The sequence below is a fragment of the Melanotaenia boesemani genome, chromosome 9, assembly GCF_017639745.1.
Source record: "Melanotaenia boesemani isolate fMelBoe1 chromosome 9, fMelBoe1.pri, whole genome shotgun sequence".
NCBI lineage: Eukaryota > Metazoa > Chordata > Actinopteri > Atheriniformes > Melanotaeniidae > Melanotaenia > Melanotaenia boesemani.
Genome location: NC_055690.1, coordinates 32,110,848 through 32,133,707, shown reverse-complemented (window position 1 = coordinate 32,133,707; position 22,860 = coordinate 32,110,848). Strand labels below are relative to the sequence as shown.

The window sequence follows — 22,860 nt, the reverse complement described above, 5'->3', positions numbered from 1 at the left end:
GCAGATATAAAATCTCAGCCCAGTTTTTACTTTTCAACACAAATGAAGAGATTTGACCTCAGGAGGTGAAGTATGATGTCAGAGGGTTGTTGGTACCTTCACGCCCGTGTCCCGCTGTTTGTTTTACTCATTATAGATTCATTTCACCTTTTCTCCTTCTCTTCAACAGACAAAGTTAGCTTTTAAAGACTTTATTTTTATGTCTTCTTCATTACACAAAAGCAGCAAAGTCATCTCTGGTTCATTTTCCAAAGATTGGATTTCTGTATCATTCACCTGTGTTGTTTAAATCCCAGCAGCACAGTTTACAGACATGAAAACTGAGCCCGTTGATTCAGGATGTTCAGTCTCATACATTTTGTGGAACTGTCACCAAACAGCTGCTGCATCCCATTTAATAAACCATACATGATTATCCAAACAGAAACATTTTCAAGTAACTTTACGTTAAAATGTCATTTTTGTTTTCAGTTGCTGCCTCGTTGCTGTTTTTACACATTACAAACTAAAAGCTTACTAATAAATATACAAGGAAAGTATAGCTTACATTAAAACAGACACCGGCAGCTGAATCCCCCCCCAACACAGAACATGTGCCGTGGACACGAACCAGACGTAAGACTGAAATCCATGACTTTAAAACCGTTGCCATTAAATCATAAGGCTGTCCGTTCCACAGGAAGTTGGGCTTTAACTCAATTTGTATCCATCTCTCAGAGAAAAGGCGGTTTTGATCCCTGGTGTCCACACAGACGTTTGACACAGTTTATTTTGTCCCATTTAAGAAACTGAGAAGGAAGTTAAAGGACTTTAGGGATCGTCTTATAAAAGCTGTTTGGGAGAGATGAATTTATGAATTCCTACAAGGTTTTAGTCTTGCACTGAACCATTTTCTAAATGAAAAAAGCTGATTTATTGGATCTTTATCTTGTCCTTGCTTCATAAATCACCCCAGTACCACCACACACACCTGCAGCCAAGAGCTGCTGTGATGAATGAGATTCAGTTTGACTCACATCTGTAAGCCTGATTCTATAATATTAGATACACTGGCTATCTGGAGGGCACAGCCAAACACTCATTTATTTACTCAATGACAAACCTGAATTTTTTTGTTTTTTCTCATGTGATAAACAAAATACCCTCTCTTTGCTTGTATTTAGCATTCTCAGATCTTTTTTTGTTTTTCCTGGTTTGCAACTATCTTTTCTTGAGAGAGAGAGAAAAAAACATTGATGGTGCACCGGAGACTCCCCCATGTGTTAGTGTGGAACATGAGTGCTGTGTTGTTGTCTTCACTCCTTCCTGGCTTATGTAAGGAGAGAGGAGGAGCAGGAAATTGATGCACAGACTTCCTGTGAGTAAGAATTCAGCAATGCGCGCATGTGCATGAATGAGAGAGAGTTAATTCCACCTGCCCACCATTCACGGCATCATGGCGCCCTAAACTGCAGTGTCATTGTACAGGATCGGCTCGTCTCTGCCAGACCCTGCAGTGGTGCATCTCTGTGGGCGAGGGTTAGAGTTAGGCTGTCCACCGACTGGACACGGCTCGGTGACAGCTGGAGTCCTGTATAAGCTGCTAAATACATTCAGCAGTGATTCACTTGATTCACTTCCAGATCTGTTTAAGCTATGGAAAAGTCATTTCCAGGACGGATACGGTCGGCTAATCTGCAGAGCTTGTCACTGAGTTTGTTTCCATGCTTCTTGTTTTAATATGTCAACCTGATCTCCTTGCTTTTACCTTTGAAACTGCATCAAATTGTCTCATTAGAAGTGGGGAATGATCTGATTTCAGCTAAATCTTTTGGTATACAGCAGGGCTAATTGCATGTACACCACTTTAAGAAAACAAGTGTATTGTTTAATTATACTTTTAAAGCAAACTGCAGTCAGTTTTCATGTTTATCTGCTCAAGCGACAGCAGCATCAGCACTGCAACCAGCAAATGCACTGCATGTGAAAAAAGTCGAGCAAACAAAGAGCTGCTAGCTGAAGTTTATTTGTCCCTGTGTGTCTGTGCTGATCCAGCTGTGTCAGTGCATGTGACAGATTAAAGCCCAGTCAGCACATAAAGAGAAGGGTCTGGATGAGGAGGAGGAGGAAGGGGGAAGGAGTAAGCAAAAGGGATAGTGAAATAAAGAAAAAGAAGTGGCAAGCAGGAGGAGGAGGAGTAGGGACAGTTCAGTGTGCAGAGGTTTGCATGAGCTCTGAGGGTTTCCAACTGTCGCAGACAATAGAGAAGGCATGGCGCTCTGTATGACAATAGGGTCTTTGACCCCGGTCAGGCTAGTGGGAGGATTGGAGGAGGGGAATGGAGGGTGTCCCCATCTGTCTCGGGAGAGGGAGCATCTATACATCTGTACTCTGCAAAGTGCATGTAGCTTTGCATCACTATTAAATGTATGCACGCAGTTTGTAGTTTTAATCACCACAAAAACTAATGTTTTTCTTTATAAATGCAGTTTTTCTGCCTCTGCTGAGATGACACAGAATCTCTTCTCAAAGTTCCTTTCTCTCACCTCTACACTAGTAACGTGGAATCAGAGGCTATTTTTCCATTAAGAAAAAGCTTTGAAATGTCCCCAAATAAAAGACACAAGCAAGTGAGTTTTAATGAACTGGGCCAGTGTAATTTTAGCCACAGCTGCGGCAGGTAAAGGCCCATATATGAAGCTCACATGGCCTTCAACTCGTCTTTGCGGAACGCTAAAAACAGAAAGCTAGCATTGTTTTTTCCACAGATTTCACCATTTAAAGGAACTTCTTTAATGTGATATGCTTACTGAAATTTAAAGAGCTTGTATAAAGAGATAAACTGACTCAGTGAAAGTTCAAGTTGCTTTTGATTATCACGCCTCAAAATGAACCAAATACTAACCCCTGTTGTTGTTGGCACCTTTGTTGTTTTGTTCATACAAATTTGCCAGCTTAACGTGGTCTGAGTTCTCTAATGTGCCCCTTTGTGGAGAAACAGGCAAGTATGAGAACAGTTATGCTCATGATGAAGCCAGATGCCAACGCAAAAGTGAGCTTGGTTAAACAGGACGTATATTTTGAGCCTCAGTTCATTGATTTTATAGTTCCAGAACTTTTTACCTTTGTTTTACCAACAAAGACTCCAGTTTAGATTTAATCCTAGATGATAGTTGGAGGAGAGGTCCAGATTATAAAACAATAAAACCTGGTTTAGTGGCAGAACACATGAAAAGAAGAGACCCATCACTTTCTTTGAAGATTATTGAATTACATTTTTTTGTAATCCATTTTTTTTAATCCCCGAGGTGATTTTTAATATATCTGTGCTGCTTCTGCTGCAGTTTGCTGTGTTTATATGCTACCTCTTTTTAAGTTCAAACACCTTTCCACAACATCCTGAAAGCTTCAGTTGAAGCAAAGGCTTTAGTTAATAGCCTTTTATTTGTGAGCCCATTGAACCCCTTCAAATTCCTCTACGACCTTACTGGTGGGTTTTTTTGACCCAGCCTTTGAAAAACAAAGCCTGAGACTGAGTCGGCAGACATTAACTGATGGATGTCGCTCTCTCTCTCTCTTTCTTTCCCATAGCTTCTCGTATCTGTCAGTTCGTATGACGGAGCTCCTCACAGAGAGCAGCTTGGCTAAGCAACATGGCTCAGACCTCTTCATAAAACATCTTTATCATGTGCAGAGACAACACACACACACACACCTACACACACACACAAACACACACACACAGAGTGCAATTTCAGCTAGTTTGGCTGCTCTCTCTTTTCCCATAAATCGCAGACATAGCTTGATTTGTCTCTGAATCACCATGGCGATTTGCTTCTTTCACAACCTGCTATGACGATAGCACTGGGCCTTGTTTGTCTATCTGCGTGTGTCTGCGTGTGTGTGCGTGTGTGCGTTTGATGCAGGTTTGCAGAGGTCGACGGTAGCTACATGCACATAAACACCCCCACCCACACTAGACAAAGCAGAGGATTGTGGGACTGCACACCCGTTGCCTTGGTGATGAGAATCAAAGTGACAGCTCTCCTTTAGGAGGAATACCCCCACCTCTTCTTCCTCCTCCTCCTCCTCCTCCCTAGCAGGTGTAAGAGAGTGTGAGAGACAGAGGGATGTCTTTCTTGGCGTTCTGGTCGGCTTCCAGATCCTCTCGCCTTCTGTCCTTGAAAGCCGCTGAAATAAGCAGCGCTGGTGGGAAGTTGAGGCTGTAATGTGTATGTCAGCTTTTAATAACATCATAAATTGTGAATGCAGTGGAACAGCGAGTAGAGCTGTTCTGGAAGAGCTGCTCTCAAGATTTTATTAGAACCAACTGCAAGACGTTACCGGAGAATCGTGCTGCAAAATGTGGAAATGACTCATTCCAAAAACAGAAAATGATAATGAAACTTGATTTTTAAATTTTATTTATTTAGATGCTGATTTTAAATATTAGCAACAGCAAAGCTAATCAATTAGAAGTTCACACACACTCAGCATTACAAATATGCTTCGTCCTGATTGGTCCTCTTGCAACAATGACACTTAGCATTGGTGGGAACCATGGCAACATACCTCTGGTTGCACAAAGGGGTCAGATCTAAAAGGTCTAAATCTGCTAATGTCTCTGAGTACCTCTCTCTGCCACACACACTGACACAGATGTGTGTGTGTGCTCTTAAAGGAGCAGGTTCCTGAGCTGTGCTGTCTTGCTTTGTTTGGTCGTTGCTTTAAGGAGGAGGAAGGTGAGCGCTGCAAACAAAGAGCCTCATTGATGAGAGTGAGAGCCAGTTGTGAAATTGCTTTTTTTCCTTTTCTTTCCCGACCCCCAATCTCTGGCAGAGGGACAAAGGTAGCCCTTTGGGACCCCTTAACCCCTCTGTTGCACACACACACACACCCCTCCCTTACAAAAGAGCTGGTCCACAGCTGCCTCCAGTCCCCCCTCATCCCCCCCTGCTTCCATTATTTTTAATCCCCAAGTGAAAGCTCCCTCAATTTCTCCCCCTGTCCCTACACTCAATCCACCATATAACCCTACCCCCCACCTCCACTTGTACAACACGTATGCAGTCCAGGACACCGCTGTTGTCCCCTTCTTCCTGCTTGATTAATCCCCCCCACCCCCGCCTCCCAGTCTGAGGTCCCACAAAGCCGTCAGCTGTCATATCGTCTCTGACGCTGCGGCTAGACTCACACTTTAATTATGAAGATCTGAGCCCGGTGTGCACGCATGTGGTGTGTCCGGAGACCACAGGGTGTAATTACATGTATGTTACAGATGTGGTAGTGTATTATGGTCAGGGGTCAGACAGGCTGACGGGATGTGCCTTTGGTCACATGACAGGTGTAATAATGTCCTGCTAGGCTGATGAAAGGTTGATGTTAATGCAATTCTCCAAAACAGATAACCAAGCTGCAGCTTTTTGTCCTTTTTGTCTCTTAAACGTTTGGCGAAATCAACACCAGTAGAACTCAGGGCTACGTTCAATAGTGAAAGTAAGAACATTTCCACATGAACTATGCAAAGGGAACCCAAGGGATTGACACTAAACATCTCTGTAGCCTTAAGGAAACCTCTTGTTAGTGAGGATAATCAGAAAATTAGGCTGCAATTTGCTAGGGAGCATAAAGATTGGACTCTGGAGGAATGGAAGAAGGTCATGTGGTCTGATCAGTCCAAACTGACCCTGTTCCAGAGTAATGAGAGCATCAGGGTACGAAGAGAGGCAGATGAAGTGATGCAGCCATCATGCCTAGTGCTACTGTACAAACCTGTGGGGTTGCTGCAGCTGGTCAGGTCTAGGCTCAGGTCTAGGTTCAGGTCTAGGGTCAGGTCTAGGTTGAGGTCTAGGTCCAGCAACATTATGTGTCCAAAGAATGAGGTCAGCTGACACCTGAATATACTGAATGAGCAGATTATTACATCTTCCCTGATGGCACGGCCATATTCTAAGATGACAATGCAGGATTCATGGGGCTCAGATTGTAAAAGAGGAGCAGGGGAGTCCAGACCTGAACCCCATTAGAAAATCTTTGTGATGTGCTGGAAATGACTTTGTGCAGCGGTCCAACTCTCCCATCATCACTATTAAAATGAATGCAACTCTGAAGGCAAACAAATGCTGGGACAATGCAGAAGTTTATTGAAAAGATGCCATAATGCTGCTGTAATCGAAGGAAATATAAGAGTGTGTAACTTAATGTGCAGTCCGTGTTAGAGCTGTAAGCATGAACACAGAGTTGCATAAAACTAATCATTCGAATGGTGAATCATCTTTTGCACATTCCTTCTGCGCACCGCTCCAGCACTGATCAATTCTTCCACACGTCTCATCAGCAAAAATTCCACTTTCATCTGCCTGCACCCGTCTGTTTTTCTCTGCATCACGCCGTAAATCATACAACCATGTTCCATGTGGTTGTCATTAATACAGATGAGGTCACACTTCCAGTCAGACCCCACCCTCTGCGCTCACATGCATGTGCGTGGTGACACACAGACATTGTGCAAAATGCACCCAAACGTGCAGATATATGCACACTTGCAGAGGGGAGGCATACAGACAAAGGAAGCTAATTGGTGTTTTAGCTGATTGCTAATTGCCACTTTCACACAACGGAGAAAAGATAAAGAGATAAACTAGCAGTCATTTTCTGCTCTTGGTTCCATCAGAGACTTGTTTCATTTGCTCGTAATCACACAAGTCCCTCTTACCTTTATCAGGTCCACACACTCACAAACACATGCATGACTCAGGCCTCCTGGTTCTGGCTTTTTTTCCATCAAACTGAATGCAAAACAAGGATCTGATGTCCAGCCAGCAGCATGATGCATCACACTGCCTAGTCTCACAGAAGTAACCGTTGCACTGCAGAAACTGCAAGTCCTTGCACATACAGGATGATTTTCCTTTTCTCTGTTTTGACCAAGGTTTTTTTTTCCACTGTGCCATAAATAAAAACAAATCAAAGTGAAAGTTTTTGTGCAAAATAAGAAGTTTCTTCTGAAAGACACAGAATGTGAATCATCCTGAAGCTGCAGACATGGTGGAGTCACTCAGGCGTTAATTAAAACCCAGCACTGCACAGCAAACACTAAATGATAAAGTTTTCTAAGAGAGAGTACTCTGTGATATGGTGAAGCTTTCTCATCTCAGAGAGCCAGATAGCTTCCTACTGCAGCTGCTGGCAGATATTTGTTCGCTATACAACCTCTGAAAGGGCTTAAATGAAAAAAAAAAAAACAACTATAAAAGAGCTCCTCTTCTCGAGTCAGCTTCATCGTCTCAAGTAAATTTGTTTTGCAGAAAATTTATTGAAGTTTGCACAATGAAAAGGATAAATATTAGAATCAGTAGATTGTCTTTTTTACTCATTTGCATGTGTTTATGTCAGGCTTTACTGCTTGTTGCCTGTAAAAATCCTGAATTTTGACCCTCTTCTCAGCTGTCAGGGGGGACGCACACAGTTCACAGGCTGTGAGGTTTTATTTGGCTTCACATTACAACATCTAAGAAGGAAGGAAAAGGTAAATAAATACAGGATTATAGGAGAAACGTTCTTGGCAAAAACATTTGCACTTGAGTGAATTGATGAATTCTGACTGATTGCTGGGGGACTGAAAGCTTCACTGTCAGATTATACAGGTTAGAGCTGAGCTGTGTTTCAGAAATAATGATTATTCTTTGGGATTCATGTTTTGTTGGGAAGGTTTAATGTTCTTTTGTGAGACTCTTTAATGCCAAATGTATAATTTTGGGAACATTATCCAGATTTGAAACAGATTATGTTGGTGGGGATGTGGTTAATTATGTGGCGCATGCATGTAAAATAAAATTTCAGGCTGGAAAACAAACAGAACCAACTTTCGGTTCAGTTCTCCATCACATTGCTAACTGAAAGTTGAAGTTGTGTTACAGTTTGAGTTTTCTCCTTCAGTCTGAGCTTCATTTGTTTTTTTTCTAAATGGATTCATGTTTTATGTTTGAGAAGTGCAACGAGCCTGATTCTCTGGTGGTTTTCGGAGCAGGAACGAGCTGCTGCAGAGAGTTCATGAACAGTTGAGGATGTTTTGGTGGGTTTGACTCTGCAGAGTTTTCACGTTCTCGGGCTACGTGTCCGCACTGTGGAGCCAAGCTGCAGCGCAAACACACAAACATGGACAAACATGATCTCAGACACACAGAGGACCTACTCAGAAACACACTGTGCAATCCCAGCTGTAACAAATGGGGACCAGATTGTGTATGATGATGATGATGATGATGTAAAAGACCAGGCATGCTGGTCTCCATGGTTGATGAGCTTTGTTGAGTAAATGTTCAGGGTGTGTGTGTGTTGATGGGAGTGCATGTGTGTGTACGCTCAAACCCCGATGCCACGAGCTGTTAAACAGCTCCCTTATGCTGCTGCAGCAAATCTCAGACATGCCCAGCTTTTCTTCGTTGTTGTTTCACTTTAACTCTGATCTAACCTGATAACACCAACAGCTGCAACCTGATCTGGTTAAAAGCACACTCTCCAGCTTATTGATTCTTACTGGTGCTGGAAGAGGTTTAATCTGTGTTACCTCGCAGTAAAAAACAAGGGAATTTATCACCAAAATGCACACAGTATTCATGAAGTTGAAGGCAGCATGCATTGCTCTCTGTGGGAATTTACCAGACCAATAAATTTCTACAAACGGAGAAGGGTGCTGACGTTACAAAGCTGCATGGTGCATATGATGACACAATCTGGGTGTTTGGTGTTAAGGGGAGAGAAGGTTGTGTCGAGGCTTCAAACACCTGGCACTCTGTAAAGTTGTGTGAACACTTATAATGAGAGGCAGGTATTTTCATTATGCAGCTCAGCTCCAGTCCACCAGCACATTGACGGACATCTAGTGGAGATGTGTGTGTGTGTGTGTGTGTGAGCAGTAACACGAGCTATAGGACAATAGGTGTGTTGATCTGACAGCGAGAAGACGTAATGGGAATGTGGAATGATGGTGTGCAGTTCTGGAAAACAGAGCCAAACACGTTGGGAATAAAACGAGAGAATATTCAGAAGCAAGTTTTCTTGCGAACTTGTGTTTGACCTGCAAGGTGAATAAAAAATAAGCAATATTTGGATATTTTTACAAAGCATATATGAGATTGTGCTTTCATTGGGAGTTTTTTTTACACTGTGAATATGGTAGTAGTGATTGATTTTGTGGTCTGTTAGGGACGTTTTTAATCTGCCACTTTCAGTCCTTTTAACTTCGCAGCCGGTCAGTACCTGCCACATGTCCACATTCAATGTACTTTTCACTGTGATTCTGCCTTTAAGACGTGTCTGGAGGACTTCGGGTTGAATCTATGTACAGTTCTTCACGTGTTAAAGACAAAATGGTCTCAGAGGGACAAAGATATGTACTTGCTCTCCTTTCCTCTTTCAGGCATCCAGTGAGGACCAGTGGTCCTCATGGGAACCGAAGGACTGGGCCAAAGTGAAAACTGAGATTTGGTTTGGGTTGAGTGGAAGTTGGGGAAATCTCTGCGTAATCGCGGCTGTGTGAAAGTTGTGTGTGAGCGGCAGAGGCTGACAGCAGAGATGAGGCAGCTGACGGGTAGAAAGATGTTTTCTTGGGGGGGGGTTGGCTGTAAGAGGAGGAGGCTTAATGGAGGCTGAGACCAACAGACAATGTCCACATAACACACACACATCTACACACAAAAATATGAAAACTGAACTGACAGAATAAGAAGACGCAAACACAAATGAAAACATACAGTCACGCTGTGTGTCACTAACCCCCAGCTGAGAATAGAGCGGACTGTTTTGATAACTTTGAGTGGGTTGTGATGGGTGGGAGGACAGGTGTGGCCCCATCGTAGCAGTTGTGTGACACCAGACACCAACAGTGGAGATAACACTCAATGAGCTGAACACCGCTGTAGTAGGGACGGAGTGTGTGGGATGCCGCAGAAGACAAATACACACTCAGTTATGAACAAGGTCAGCATGTCGTCCCGTTTCCACATACATTTAATTTCCGTCCGAGCTGCTCGCCGCTGACCGTTTTCATCAGTGTCCTGAAACTTTCAGCTTCATTACGGTGGAAAAATGGAGGATAACACAGTCAGGAACGAGTGATGGAGGCTAAAAGACGAGAAGAGAGTAAAAGAAATACGCCTCTTTGTGCCACTTCATTATTTAATAACCATCTCTTTCTGTGTTTGAGAAAGACGTCTGTCCATGTGTGTGAGGGTGTGAGTGAAATCAGAACGCTGATGAACTCGTTTGGGTCGGGCAGGAATTCACACCAGTTCCAGTTTCCTCGCTGGCCCTCCGAGGACACAAACGAGCTGTGTGTGCGTGAAAGACAGATGAGTATGCCGGTGATTAGGTGTGTGTATATATAGTTGTCAGATGGGGAGATGTGTGACTTTTCTAGAGAGACTGTGTGTGTGAGTGTATCTGCATTCTTTCCATAAGTGTGTGAGTGTGTAGAAGCAATGTCACCATCTAATGAAGGCAGGCAGAGATATCCGTGTGTGTGTTTGGCCCACGGGGAAGACCCAAGTGGCACACACTCGTACAGCTGTTCGCTGTTCCCATCACTTCCTGAGTAAACTCATGTTTGGGACATTTTTAGCTGCACCCGCTCCCCTGTGGACTTTTTCCCCTTATAGAAAATTAAAAAATATGTTTTCACACATTTTCTGATATGAAAGTTTGATTGTGTTGCTGTTAGTTACAATGATCTGCATCACGCACATCACAGGGCTGAAATGATTCCTCCAATAACTCAAATAAATGTATTACAAACAGTCCTCAATACAATCTTTTAAGAAAAATGGGTAAAATGAGGGAAAAAAAGACTAAAAATGTCTAAATCAGGGCTACTCAATTAGGTCCTATGAGCTGCAGTCTTGCAGGTTTTCAATGTGTCCCTGCTCCAACAAACCAGACAAAAATTAATGGATCCAACAAACTATGAAGTTCTGCTCAACTCATTAATTTGAGCAGAGAAATACTGAAAACCTGGTTGACTGCAGCCAGAACTGAGTAGCCTTTGGCTAAAGTTTGGCTCCATTGTAAACAAAAGAAAAGTTAAAACATTGTAGAGTGTGTCCAGTATAAAACCAGTGCTACAGCAGCTCAGCTGAGAGCAGCCTGTGTCCACATCCAGTCCTTAGACCAGTCCTTAAACTTTGGTTTCATGGTAGCATTTTCCTATAAATTGTCATAATCAGTGGTTGTAACTGAAGCTGATAAAGAGGCTCGGCCATGACAGCATAGTGACTTGTTTATCTCTTTTCTGTATTTTATTTTTGTATTTATTGTGTTGAACAAATAGTGCCTAAATTGTGCTTAAATATCAGCAGAACCGCCCCGCTACACAAACATTAGTTTCTCCACCTCCGCCCGCCCATCGGAGCAGCTTCATCCTTTTCCAAGTCAAGTTTCCTGCAGTTGGATTTGGTCCAGAACCAGAAATGCTGATGTCATGTTTGTTGATGCTGGTTTTTCTAAGGTCTTTCATTTATGGCTTCAACCAGTACAACTAACAAACAATCCCATTTTTTGCAAATTGGTACCATGTTGAACTTTAAGTTGGACATCTTCCCCATTCTGTGAAAGCAGCACATGATTTGTGCCACCCCCCCCCCCCCCCCCCCCCCCCCCAAACACACACACACACACACACACAAACACACACACTTTTTTCCCTTCTAAATAAGGTGCATGCTCTGCTTCGTGGTTATTCTGTTGTTACCTGCTTCTTCTGTGGTTCATATCCCGGTAGAGGATCTGCAGAGCATGTGCAGCGTGCAGTAATTAAACACACAAATGCATTAACTAGGTCTGCAGGCTATAGATGTAGAGGTTTGAGAAGTTTCCCTCCTCATGCAGACCCTGCACAATTTGACACGGAGAGACAAAAAACAGCAGCTTTTTATTTGTGTGTTGAGTCTTTATGCTTTCATGTCTCTTCTTTTCATTTGTCTCTCAGATGGTCTTAATAAACATACTGTTCAGAGTGTTAATGGTGAAATGATTTATCTGAACATGTGCTGGAAGGTTTTATGTGTTATTCGTACACTGTAGGTGGAATAGTTGTGTGGACTGGATATTAGTCAGATTTTCATCAGTTGATGTATAAGAGGTGAGTTTTTATTTACTTATTTATTTTTTTATAAAGACCACCTAAACTGGTCGAAGATGATGGGATCAGCTTCCCGATGGGCCAATCGGATCTTCTCTCAATGCTTGAGAGGCCTCCACCCATCAACTATGACATAATAAAACAGTTTAGTTGTTTTTCTACTTCCTCCTCTTCCTCAGAGCAGCTTTCAGATGAACGTGACAGCAGGTTCAGCAGCATGATGAGAAACGGGAGGAGGACTAAAAGGAGGAGAGAGTGAGAAGGGGTGATTAGCTGAAGAAAGAGGAGAGGGGGGCTGAAATAAGGGGGAAAGAAATGAGAGGAAAATAAGAAAAGAGGCAGTCATGGCATTTTTTCAGCTGTTTGCTCGGCATGGGCCGAATCACTTGGGCAACAGCCGTCCTGCTGCCAAGGAAAGGAAGACAAGAGAGGAGAGGGAGGGAGGGAGGGAGGGAGGATGATGAGAAACTGGGGAGGACAGCCAAACTGAGGGAGCATGTTGAAGTAAGATTGTGAGAAGTTGCGTTTTTTTGTCAGAAGGGTGGTAAGGTAAGTGTGGAAGCTGCACAGCAAGCCGACCTTCTGCAACCTGAAGGAGAAAGGACAGAAAACTGTAAAAGTCAGAAACGTCCTCACATTTTCCTTTGCTTTAAATTCGCCTCCTGAATTTGCCTCTACTTGGTTTAAAAACATGGAGGGAAAGAAGTGGAAGCTCATAAAACAAAGCAACTTGGGGTGGGGGGTGAAGAGCTTCAGAGCTCTCCAAGGGAAAAGCGTTACATCAGTTCAGAGGAATTCCTGCCTTTTCTTCCAGTTTCTTTTGTTATTCTTTAGAGTGAGTCGCTTTATTCTTCTCACGTCTTGGGAGTTGTGGCACTGCCGGACCTCTGGACCAATAAAGGAGGGAAGGCTGGGGGGGTGTTAGGGACAGAGTGGAGAGTGAGGGAGAGAAGGGAGGGAGGCTGACAGGAAACATGGTGCTGTTTCATAAAGTAACACGTGGTGAAGAAGAAGAAGAAATGATGAACATTACAGCAGACTTCTGCACAAGTTAAGGCTTATTATAGTAATCATGAATAAAACTAGATAAAACTAACCTCCTTTGCACAGATTGCAGTATTGTTGTGTATTTGATAAAAGAATAATATTTTATAAAAGGATAATATGATGTCTTTCTTGGACTGTGGTGGTTTTTAATCAATGTTTTGCCAAGAAAATAGGACATAAGTGCAGAGATTTATTAAAATATGCGCAAACATTGATGAAAAACAGTATATAAAAGGCACAATCCTGGTCATCTGCTAGATGCTAGAAAGATTTTTAGTCCTGACACCACTTCTTTGTCCTCTGCTTGTCCAGTTTCTACACAATAATGATAATAATAACAGTAATAAACAGTAATGGGATTACAAACACATACTTTTAGCATTATAAACCCAAACCAAGTGGTAGACATAGTTTATTTCCACAAATTTTCAATAATTATAGTCACTGCAAATGTTGCTCTACCAAGCAGCAGAGCATTACTGTGTAATCTTCCTCATTTTTCATGGATAATAGATGTTTTTCATCATAAAATAACATCCAGTCACAGTTGAGGTGGAGAGTATTCACACCTCAGTCTGCTCTCACCAGGATACCACATGAAAACTTTTCTTTTCCCTGTTTTCTTGTTTTTTATTTAGTCAGTAAAAGTCGGTAAAGAGCAGTTAAGCTCCCCTCCAGGCCAGCTGTCCACAGTAACTCCAGGATTTAACGTTTTTCCTAATAGACCATGATTTTGTCTGGTGTAAATGATGTGGAAGCCAGTGGGAGAGTGTGTGTTACGGGCCCCGAGTTCCAGCTCTTCATTAAACAACCATCACATTTTCATCCACATAAGCTGCAGCTTGGTCTTTCAGTCTTCAACTTTCCTTTCCTGCCTCATAGTTTATTCTCTCCCTTTCCTTCTCTCCTTCCTCCAATCCTTTTGTCCTTCCTTCCTCCCCCCCCCCCCCCCCCTTCCCTCTCTCCGTCCTGCTCTTTTTTAATGAAGACTTGGTCGTCTGTAGCAGAGAACAGTTCCAAGGTTCCTCACTGTTCGATTACATCATCACATGCAGTCACCCCCCCCAACACGCACACACACACACACACACACACACACACACACACACACACACACAAACACAGACACTTTTTGGAAGAGCAACTCATGACATCATCAACAGCTGCCCAGCTGCATGAAGCTGTGTGTGTTTGCCATATATACACAATTGTGTGTGTGTTTCATACTCGTGGTCCTGTGTGTGAGGGTTTGTTGCCGTGGTAACTGGGCAGGATCAGTGAAAGGATGAACTTTTCTCCTGTTGCAGGACATCTCTCTGTTTAGAAGTAGTTTGGTTTTAATGCAAAGTTCTGAAACATTTCTCTAGAGGCCAGCTAGTGGTCAGAAACCACATCCTGCACCAAACGTCAGCCTTTAATGCAGATTAAATTTGTTTTTAAACTAATGTTTCCATTAGAGAAACAGGTTAAAGTGAAGTGTTCCTCTCAGTAGAAGCTGGATGAGTCAAGCTGGACGTCTAAGATCCAAATTTCAGGAACTCCAGCTGACCTTCATCGCATCCCTTCCTCCTGACTGTCCTCTCCCTGTGTTTCCACACACCAGAGTCTTATAAGCCATCTAATATTCTCGTTTAACCCTCTGGAACAACAAGGTGTCCTAACAGCCAGCTAATCCAGCCCATCTGATCAAAGGTAGCCAGTTAACCTGAGCTTATCCACAGCCTAAGGAGATCTGTTTAATGAGCTTACATTAAACCAGCAGCCATATCTCACTGTGCTTTCACTCAGCTCTGATCGAGCCTCGGATGTTATTTTATACTGAGAGATCAGAACATGTGAACATGAATAAGAAGTGGAATAACAGCAGTAAACTGAGGAATGAGCCAAACTCATGTTTGTTTTCCAGGTTTCTGTAAGCATCACGTGGCATCATTCTTGTCTCTCTGCTTCTCTGTTTTTCTGCCTTTACTTTGTTGTGACAGGTTTCTCTCTCAGCATCCCAGTCTGTCCGTCTCCTTCATCGCCCCAGTTTGTCTCCTTCTGTCTCTGCTGTCGCTCCATTTTGACATCGCCATCGTGGCTCTGTGCTGATCTGCTGCTTCCTCTCTGACTTTCTGTCTGTTCCTCTGTCTTTCCTTCTCCATCCCTGATGCTTTTCAGATGTGACTGGAGTCGTGTGAGCCTCTCTGTCTCCATCGTCTGCAGATTTTTCTCCAATCAGTGGCGTGCTGGATAGAAACAGGCGTACATCTTGGCGTAGCAGGGGATGAACGTCATGTACCTGCGAAAATGAGACCTCTGGCGTTTCTGTCACATCTTGTCTCTTCTGTTATCCGCCGCTGCTATTTATCAAATATTAATGCTTCAGAAAGTTTCAGAAAGATAACTTTATCAGGGAAAGTCACTGAATGTTTCTAATTTTGTTTTTTTTTTAACAAATGGGCCACTTTGTAGAAATTAATCAGAGTATATCCGACACTGTTTCACATATTTGAGGTATTAGATGTGGGTTTTTCAGACCAGCGGCAGTGGAAACTGAATTGTTTATGCCTGTAGTGGCTTCCTGAGCAGAAAACAACATTAATAAAGCAAGAGGGATTGAAATTGTCTCAGGTCATGGAAGCTCTCTGACTTTGTTGAGTATAATTTTTACATCATAAACTGTGAACATTAAGTTCTCCTTAGAGGCTCAATTTCAAGCTGTAGCTAGTGGAAACTGGAACCCATTCCCAGTAAAATTAGGGGCATTTTAAAATGTAATAAAAACTTCAATTTGCAATTTAGTAGTTCATCTGAACCTTTTTGAAACAGGCACGGGTCCAACGACATTATTTTTTAAGACCTTACTGGCTGAATGAAAACATGTAAATAAATTTCAGGTTTCAGGAAGACAAACTTTCTGCTGCTTAGATGAGCAAAAAGTAAACGAGAGCTTTTTGTCAGACGATCTGAAAATGTAGGTTGATCTTTTTTTAAATGTCAAATAACAAAAAGACTCAGGCTGCGTTCTGTGATCGCATCTCATGTTCGGATGTCACCATTTCTTGATTGGATGATTTTTAAAGAAACAATTATGATTTTATGAATATTGTGATTATTGTGCTTTAATTTGGCAACACTGTAATTGTATAAATAAATCATATTAACGCTGCTTATAGGTCTTTAAGTTTTAATTAGAACTGGTGAAATTAATGTGTTAATGCAGAGATTAATGTGTTTTCTTTTTGTTATTACTGAATTTGGCATTATCTCTGGGAAAAAAGCCGATTTTGGGCCTGAAGGTGTTTTGTCACAATGACAAACCAAATCCACCAAAAACCACTTTATCCTCCTTATTTATGAAGCTGCTGACAGTTTTCCAGCCTTATATTTGGGGGATGGCTGCTGGATGACTCTTTTTATTTATGAAGCTGTTTTCGTTTCGACTGAAATGCTGTTATGGTTCGGACATGATCTTTTATGGAAAGTGATGATGTTGAGGAATCTTCATGATTCCTCAACATATACTTAGCTGTGAAATTATATAAACGTGACATCTAGAACACAAAATGCAGAAAATGCTCAATTTGATGCAGATAATCTCAAGCTGTGTTACACTGAGCTCTCTGATATAAAGTCATATGAAGAATGTCATATTTAGAAAATATATGAACTCTTTTACTCCACTCCTGTAACGTTGAATGCTTGTCTGAGTCGTTTTAAAGCAGCAATGAAGATAAAAAAAAATATCCTGAATTACACAGGGTGCAGGTCTAAAATGTTTCCTCAGTCTGATCCTGGAGGATCTTGCAGGATCAGACTCAGATAAACCTAATGCTGTCCTCTATGGGCTCGTTTTCCTGGCCTTTAAAATTCTCATCCAGACACAGAAAAGATATTATTGAGCTTTAATGACACTAAGAATAAACCTCACCTCTCCTTTCTGACATGGCCTGACCTTTAAAGAACCAGGAACAACTTGTTAATACAGTGTTTTGTGCCTTTAGTGTCATCTACTGAAGCCCCAAGCAGCCAAGTCTCTCCACCCCCGGCTGCATGAGGCTGGAAAGAATGAATCATGGCTGCTGATTAGAAGTTGACCGCTCTGAAGCAATTAACAGGCTGGGACGCACAGATTCACCTTTACATGACGAGCCCCCCCCACCCCCATTGTTTCTGTTGATAACCTGCTTGTTTCTGACGTCGGCAATGTTGACCCGGGCTTCTCTGAGTTTAGTTTTTACCACAGAGGGAGGCTCTGGCTGTGCTCATCCTGGAGTTTAGCATGCATCGCCATACTGTGCTTGCATATGTCGCTATGAGTCAGAAATCAGAGAAGCAGCTCTCTGGTCTGTCTCTCTGTTACCACTGCGGCCTCTCCGGTCATCAGGGAGAGGAGGAAGGGGAGGAGTGCAGAGGAGGAAGGATTGAGTCATGTTCGTCAGACCTTAATAAAAACAACTGCCAGGGTCCACAGCCGGGATCATGATGATGATGAGTGTGCTGGTGTTGAGCGAAAAGGTGCCGGGTCACTTGGTCACTGCAGAAACAATGAGCTGAAGTTCACGTCTGGTATGAATTTCAAAGACGTTTTTACTTTTCCGGCTCCGTTTTCCTCTGATTGAAGCTCCAGAAACAGAATGATTTTTGTTCCCTTTTGTCAATCAATTAATAAACCTGCTTCAGGTCCGTTTAGCTGAGACGTGTCATCGGTCTTTTCCCGGCTGTTTCATTTCAGAAACTTAATATCCTTCTGATCTGAAGCTCTGAAGCAAAGTTAATAGTATTCTCAATTTGTTTTGAAGTCTTTCATGTTGGATTTCATTGCGTCTCAAACTCTCCTAAACACTGGTTTGTTCCTTATCTCAGTTTCTGTCCCTAAAGCTGCCTGTCAGGCCTTTAACTGCTTGTTTAAGATGCACATTTTAGTAGTATGAACTCAAAATGCTCTTTTTTCCCTCTCTTTGTGCAACAATTCTTCTTTATGATCAAACACCGTGATTGCTTGCTGCGTTCTGCATCATCTCTCTTGTCTTATGTGAACGTAACAGTTTTAATAACATTGAGAAGGTTCTGCTGCTGCAGCGCGTCAAGTTTGGACACAGCTTCCAACTGGTAAAATGTCCAATGATGAGGTAGATTTTACAAGGGAAAATACTAAAACACACACATACAGACACACACACTGACGTTTTTGCATCAGTACAGTAGAGACTGCCAACTGAGCTCACTCCCGTACACTGAGGGATGTGTAAATTCTGCTGTGCTGGCGCTGGTTTGGCATTTATACGTCTACGACTGTCAGTCCCAGTGCGCGTGTGTTTTCTGCAGGGAAACAATATACGAAGACGTAAGCATGATATTTATTACTATGTTTTAATATATCATAATTCAGCCCAGACTCAGTAGAAAGTGTGTTATATGTTTGTTTCTCCAAAACATAGTAAAGTCCCATGTGAAATAACTTCTCTCTCAACTGATACTTCTGGTGAAAATCCCAGCTCTTGGATATTAAAATGTGTAAGCATGTAGATTCTTCTAAGTAAGGCTATAGACAGTATTTTATAGCACATATCCAATCCCTTAGTGTATACACAGATGAACTTACAGACTATTTACTGAAGATAGCAGAGCTGAGGCTAAAGCTGGATGTGAACATGAGTTTCTTAGCTTTCAAGTGATCAAAAAGGAGGAAATAAAGCTGAAATTTGCTGGATTTATTTGTACTGCTACACCTTGTTGGACCATGCTGCTGCAGGGGTCGTGTTGTTCTGTTGTTGCTCCATAATGCATTTCTGATGCTCGAACCTCCGTTCAGAAAAGCACAAAATGCATTTTGCATTGTGTGCAAACCTCGCTGATGAATATGTGTAAATATTTTGTAATGAAATGAAGCAGGTCGTTGTTGCCGAGGCACAGCTGTGCAGCAGCTCCAGTATGATCTCCAGTGACAGAGTGGCCTTTTCTGCCCCAAACACACACACGAGAGCATGCACACACAATCACAAACCACACATAAAACAAACCAACAGTCACTCTCTCATGCCAAGACAATGGCCTGCTAATCCTTGCTTCTGATTGGTCGAGTCCAGATTACCCAGAGGGCACCAGCTGTCAGGGAGAGGCGAGGCCCAGTTTCCTCAGTACCCCCCCACTACACACACACACACACACACACACACACACACACACGCACACACACACACACACAAACACTTTGCTGGTTAAGTCCTGTCTGGCCACAAAATGCTGAACATAAAGATGCAGAAGGAAATGTTAGCATGAGGCTACATCGCTACGTCTGACAGCTCATTCTCATGTTCTGATAACGTGATTTGCAAGCTTGTCGTCATGCTCACTCGACCAAACCGAAGCATTCAGCTGCTGTCAACAAAGGCTGTTTGTCACTGCTGTCAGCAGCCTGTAAAAATAGGAATGAGCATTAATACGACGGTAACGCTAACAGGCTTCACAAATGCCTAGCATGGCCAGGTAGCCATTTATGCTAATACCAGCTAAGCTGTTTGTTTTATTTTTAGTCTGTTTTTACAAACCGTCCACCCATAACTCATTCAGCTCCCCTCCTGTACAATTATTTTCTTTCCTTTTTTAAGCTTTTCATCATGTCACTGTTCAGTTGGAGCCTGTTTGCTTTGTTTCTGAAGTCAGATTCCATGCGGCGTATAAATAGCCTTCTCTTACCGTCTCCAACTCATCTCGCTACCGTATGCCATCAGTTCCCAACCCCCCTCTTATAAACATGAAGAGGTTTTTAATCCCTCTGCTTCCACTGCAGCCACGGAGAACTGAGCCGGGCCAAACCGAGCCAGTCCAAGAGCTCAGGGAGAGAGGACGGAGGGAGGTGCAGGGAGGCGCTAACTGAGACGCTGCTGGGTTGAGATAAGGCCAGATCCCAGTAAAATACTGGAACCAAGGGAGCTGAGGGGAAACAGAGATGGGAGAGGGGCAGGAGGAGAAGGAAAGAGAGAAAAGCGAGAGACAACTGGGTGAGAGAGTGATGGAGATTTACTTTCAGTGTTATTAAGAAGATGGACTGAGAGGCTTTGCTTTGGCCTAGATTCTCTCTGTCTGATGGTGACTCCAGCTCTCCTCTCTGTGTGCCTCTTACATACATGGTCATATAAAGTGAGGTTAAAGCTCTGATTTCTAGAAGTAAAGGAGTCCAATTACAATCAAATTTGCATTAATTCATGCCCCTCAAAACGATGAAGACCTGCCCTGTTCATCAACACTTACTTCTACACCCATCTAGACCAGTTTAAAAAGAGAAATAAATTTGCATTTATTATATTTCTTTCTAAGTCTTTCTAAGATAAAGACTAAATAGGTCAATCTAATAATAAAGCGTAAAAAAACAAAAATAAATTGAATTTGATGTTGAGCTACATTTTTGCAGTCCTAGTTTTTCAGCCAGTTGGATCTCAGATTAGTTTTGTGGCTTTATTTTTGATGATTTAGCAGATAAAGCCTGTTTGTTGATTTCCAGTTAGAAGATAATGACTGGAAATTAACTGTTGCCTGAAACTTGTGAGGAAACAGCTGAGGGGGCTTCCTCTGCTGAGACTAATGCTCACTTTTACAGCTCTGAACTAAAAAGGTTTACTTCTTTTCTCCTCTGTAACACCAAGTTAAATTCAGGTGGTTAGATTTTTATTTGATTGATTGATTTTCAGTGCTGCTGATCAGACAAAGAAGATTTGATAACACATCAGAGGAGAAAATAAAATCATAAGATATAATCAGTCAGGAGTAAAATTTTATTGTACTGTTGAACTTTTTTACTCATATGAACACTAACAAACTGAAGCTAAAAAGTTTTTTTTTTTTTGAGTTTTTTTCTGTCCAGTTCTACATCATCTGGCTGTAAAAACAAATGTTTTGTCCACATTCATACAATAACACGAGGGACTTTTCCCTCTTACTCACTGTTTGTTTTATATTTTCTTCTGCTGAGCTGGTGGAGGGCAAAATCCAAAGCCTTTTAATTTATGATACTTACACACAGCAGTTTGTATTTTTATGGAAGCACGGAGTTGATGTTTTTATGGAAGGGATATAAGAGTGTTTTAATACTGAGATTTTCAGAATAACATGTATTTTGTCACCTTCTGGTATTTCAATGTGACTCTGTCACCTGACTCGGCTTCAGCTTCCTGTCCTTTAATAGTCAAGATGTAAAGTACGTTTAGGTTCAGCTGTCTAAAATGTTTTTCTCCTGTGACATCTAATCACAAGTTTTTGATTTGTTTTCTCCAGCTGCCTGAAAGACACACGTTTGAATGTTTAGCTCAGGAGATGGACAGCTGCATGCCTAACAAACCCTGAAACACATTTACAAAGTTCATTTTTAACTGATTTTTGAGACTTTCTGCAGTTAAAATCTGTCCGATTTTCAAAAAATATTTTAGACAAAAGATGTGATTTCTTCTTCTTTTGTCAATTTTATGGCTGTGGAGCTGAGCTGTGATGCACTGCTGCCACCCTGCTTCACATGCAAGCACAACAGCTCCATCCCTCAAAGAAATGAAATGAAAAGATGTGTGTGGATGAGATTATGAGCATCGCCACCGTCACTGACCTGCTTTATGTGTTTGTGTTCAGGCACGACAGAGCGGGTGTGTCTGATCCAGGGGACAGTGGAGGCGCTGAACGGCGTCCATGACTTCATCGCCGAGAAGGTGAGGGAGATGCCTCAGAGCACCCAGAAGACAGAGCCGGTCAGCATCCTGCAGCCACAGACCACCGTCAACCCGGACCGCGTCAAACAGGTACGCCTCTTCTCTTCTATTTTGTTCTGTTCTATGTTCAGTCGGTGTGTGTGTGTGTGTGTGTGTGTGTGTGTGTGCGGCAGTCGTGCAGAAAAAGGTGGGAACTGCTTTGTTTTGAGAAGAACAAACTGTGTCTACATCTGTAGCCAAGTTGTGATTTTCTGTCTCAGCGACGCTGAATGGAGCACAAAATAAAAACAATGATGACAAACAGATGAGGAAGATAAGAGAGGGAAGAAGAAATGGAGCCAAACACGAGGAAAGTAAGGAGAGAAGGACCAACAAGGGGAGGGAATGATGAGATTTAGTGGGACAGGATGTTGTGTTTGAGGTGTGAACATGTAAACTGCACGTGTCACATGAACTGCAGGCTGACGCCTACACACACACACACACACACACACACACACACACACACACACACACACACACACACACACACACACAAACACACACACACACACACACACACACGATGCCAGAAAACTAAAGATCCAGCAGGAAATAGTTTCTCACTCAGGGAGGAAGTTTAAGCAAGTGCCACCTTACAGCGTGATTAAACTATGAAAAAGATGGACGTTAACAGAAGCCTGCGCCGAGAAATATTTAGCAGAATTATGAATTTGTAGCCACTACCATTATTCACCACCTCCAATAAATTCTTCTTTATAACGCAGTTTCCTTGTATCTCACAGTGGGTAGATGGTCATTTTATTTTCCAGGAACATACAAATCAGACTAACTGCTTAAATTTCCTCCTGTCATTGATACCACAGTGTCGTACTTCCACTGGTTAAAGTACCACCTGCTACCACCTGCTACCACCTGCTAACACCTGCTAACACCTGACTTTTGAAATTAATTGAAAAGTAAAAGCTCCTGGTTAAATGCGTTTGCTGTACTTACGGATATTCATCGCCGGTGGCTCCG

At 42.4% G+C, this 22,860-nt stretch overlaps 1 protein-coding gene across 2 annotated transcripts in view; it reads left to right on the top strand.

Annotated features, from left to right (window-relative positions):
- The window catches only part of nova2 (NOVA alternative splicing regulator 2), a 75,370-nt gene that overhangs the window by 31,786 nt on the left and 20,724 nt on the right, over positions 1 to 22,860 (top strand). For both annotated transcript variants that reach the window (XM_041994638.1, XM_041994637.1), the window contains one exon: positions 21,764 to 21,930. In XM_041994638.1, the coding sequence (XP_041850572.1) occupies positions 21,764 to 21,930 (167 nt within the window). The remainder of the gene's footprint in view (positions 1 to 21,763; positions 21,931 to 22,860) is intronic.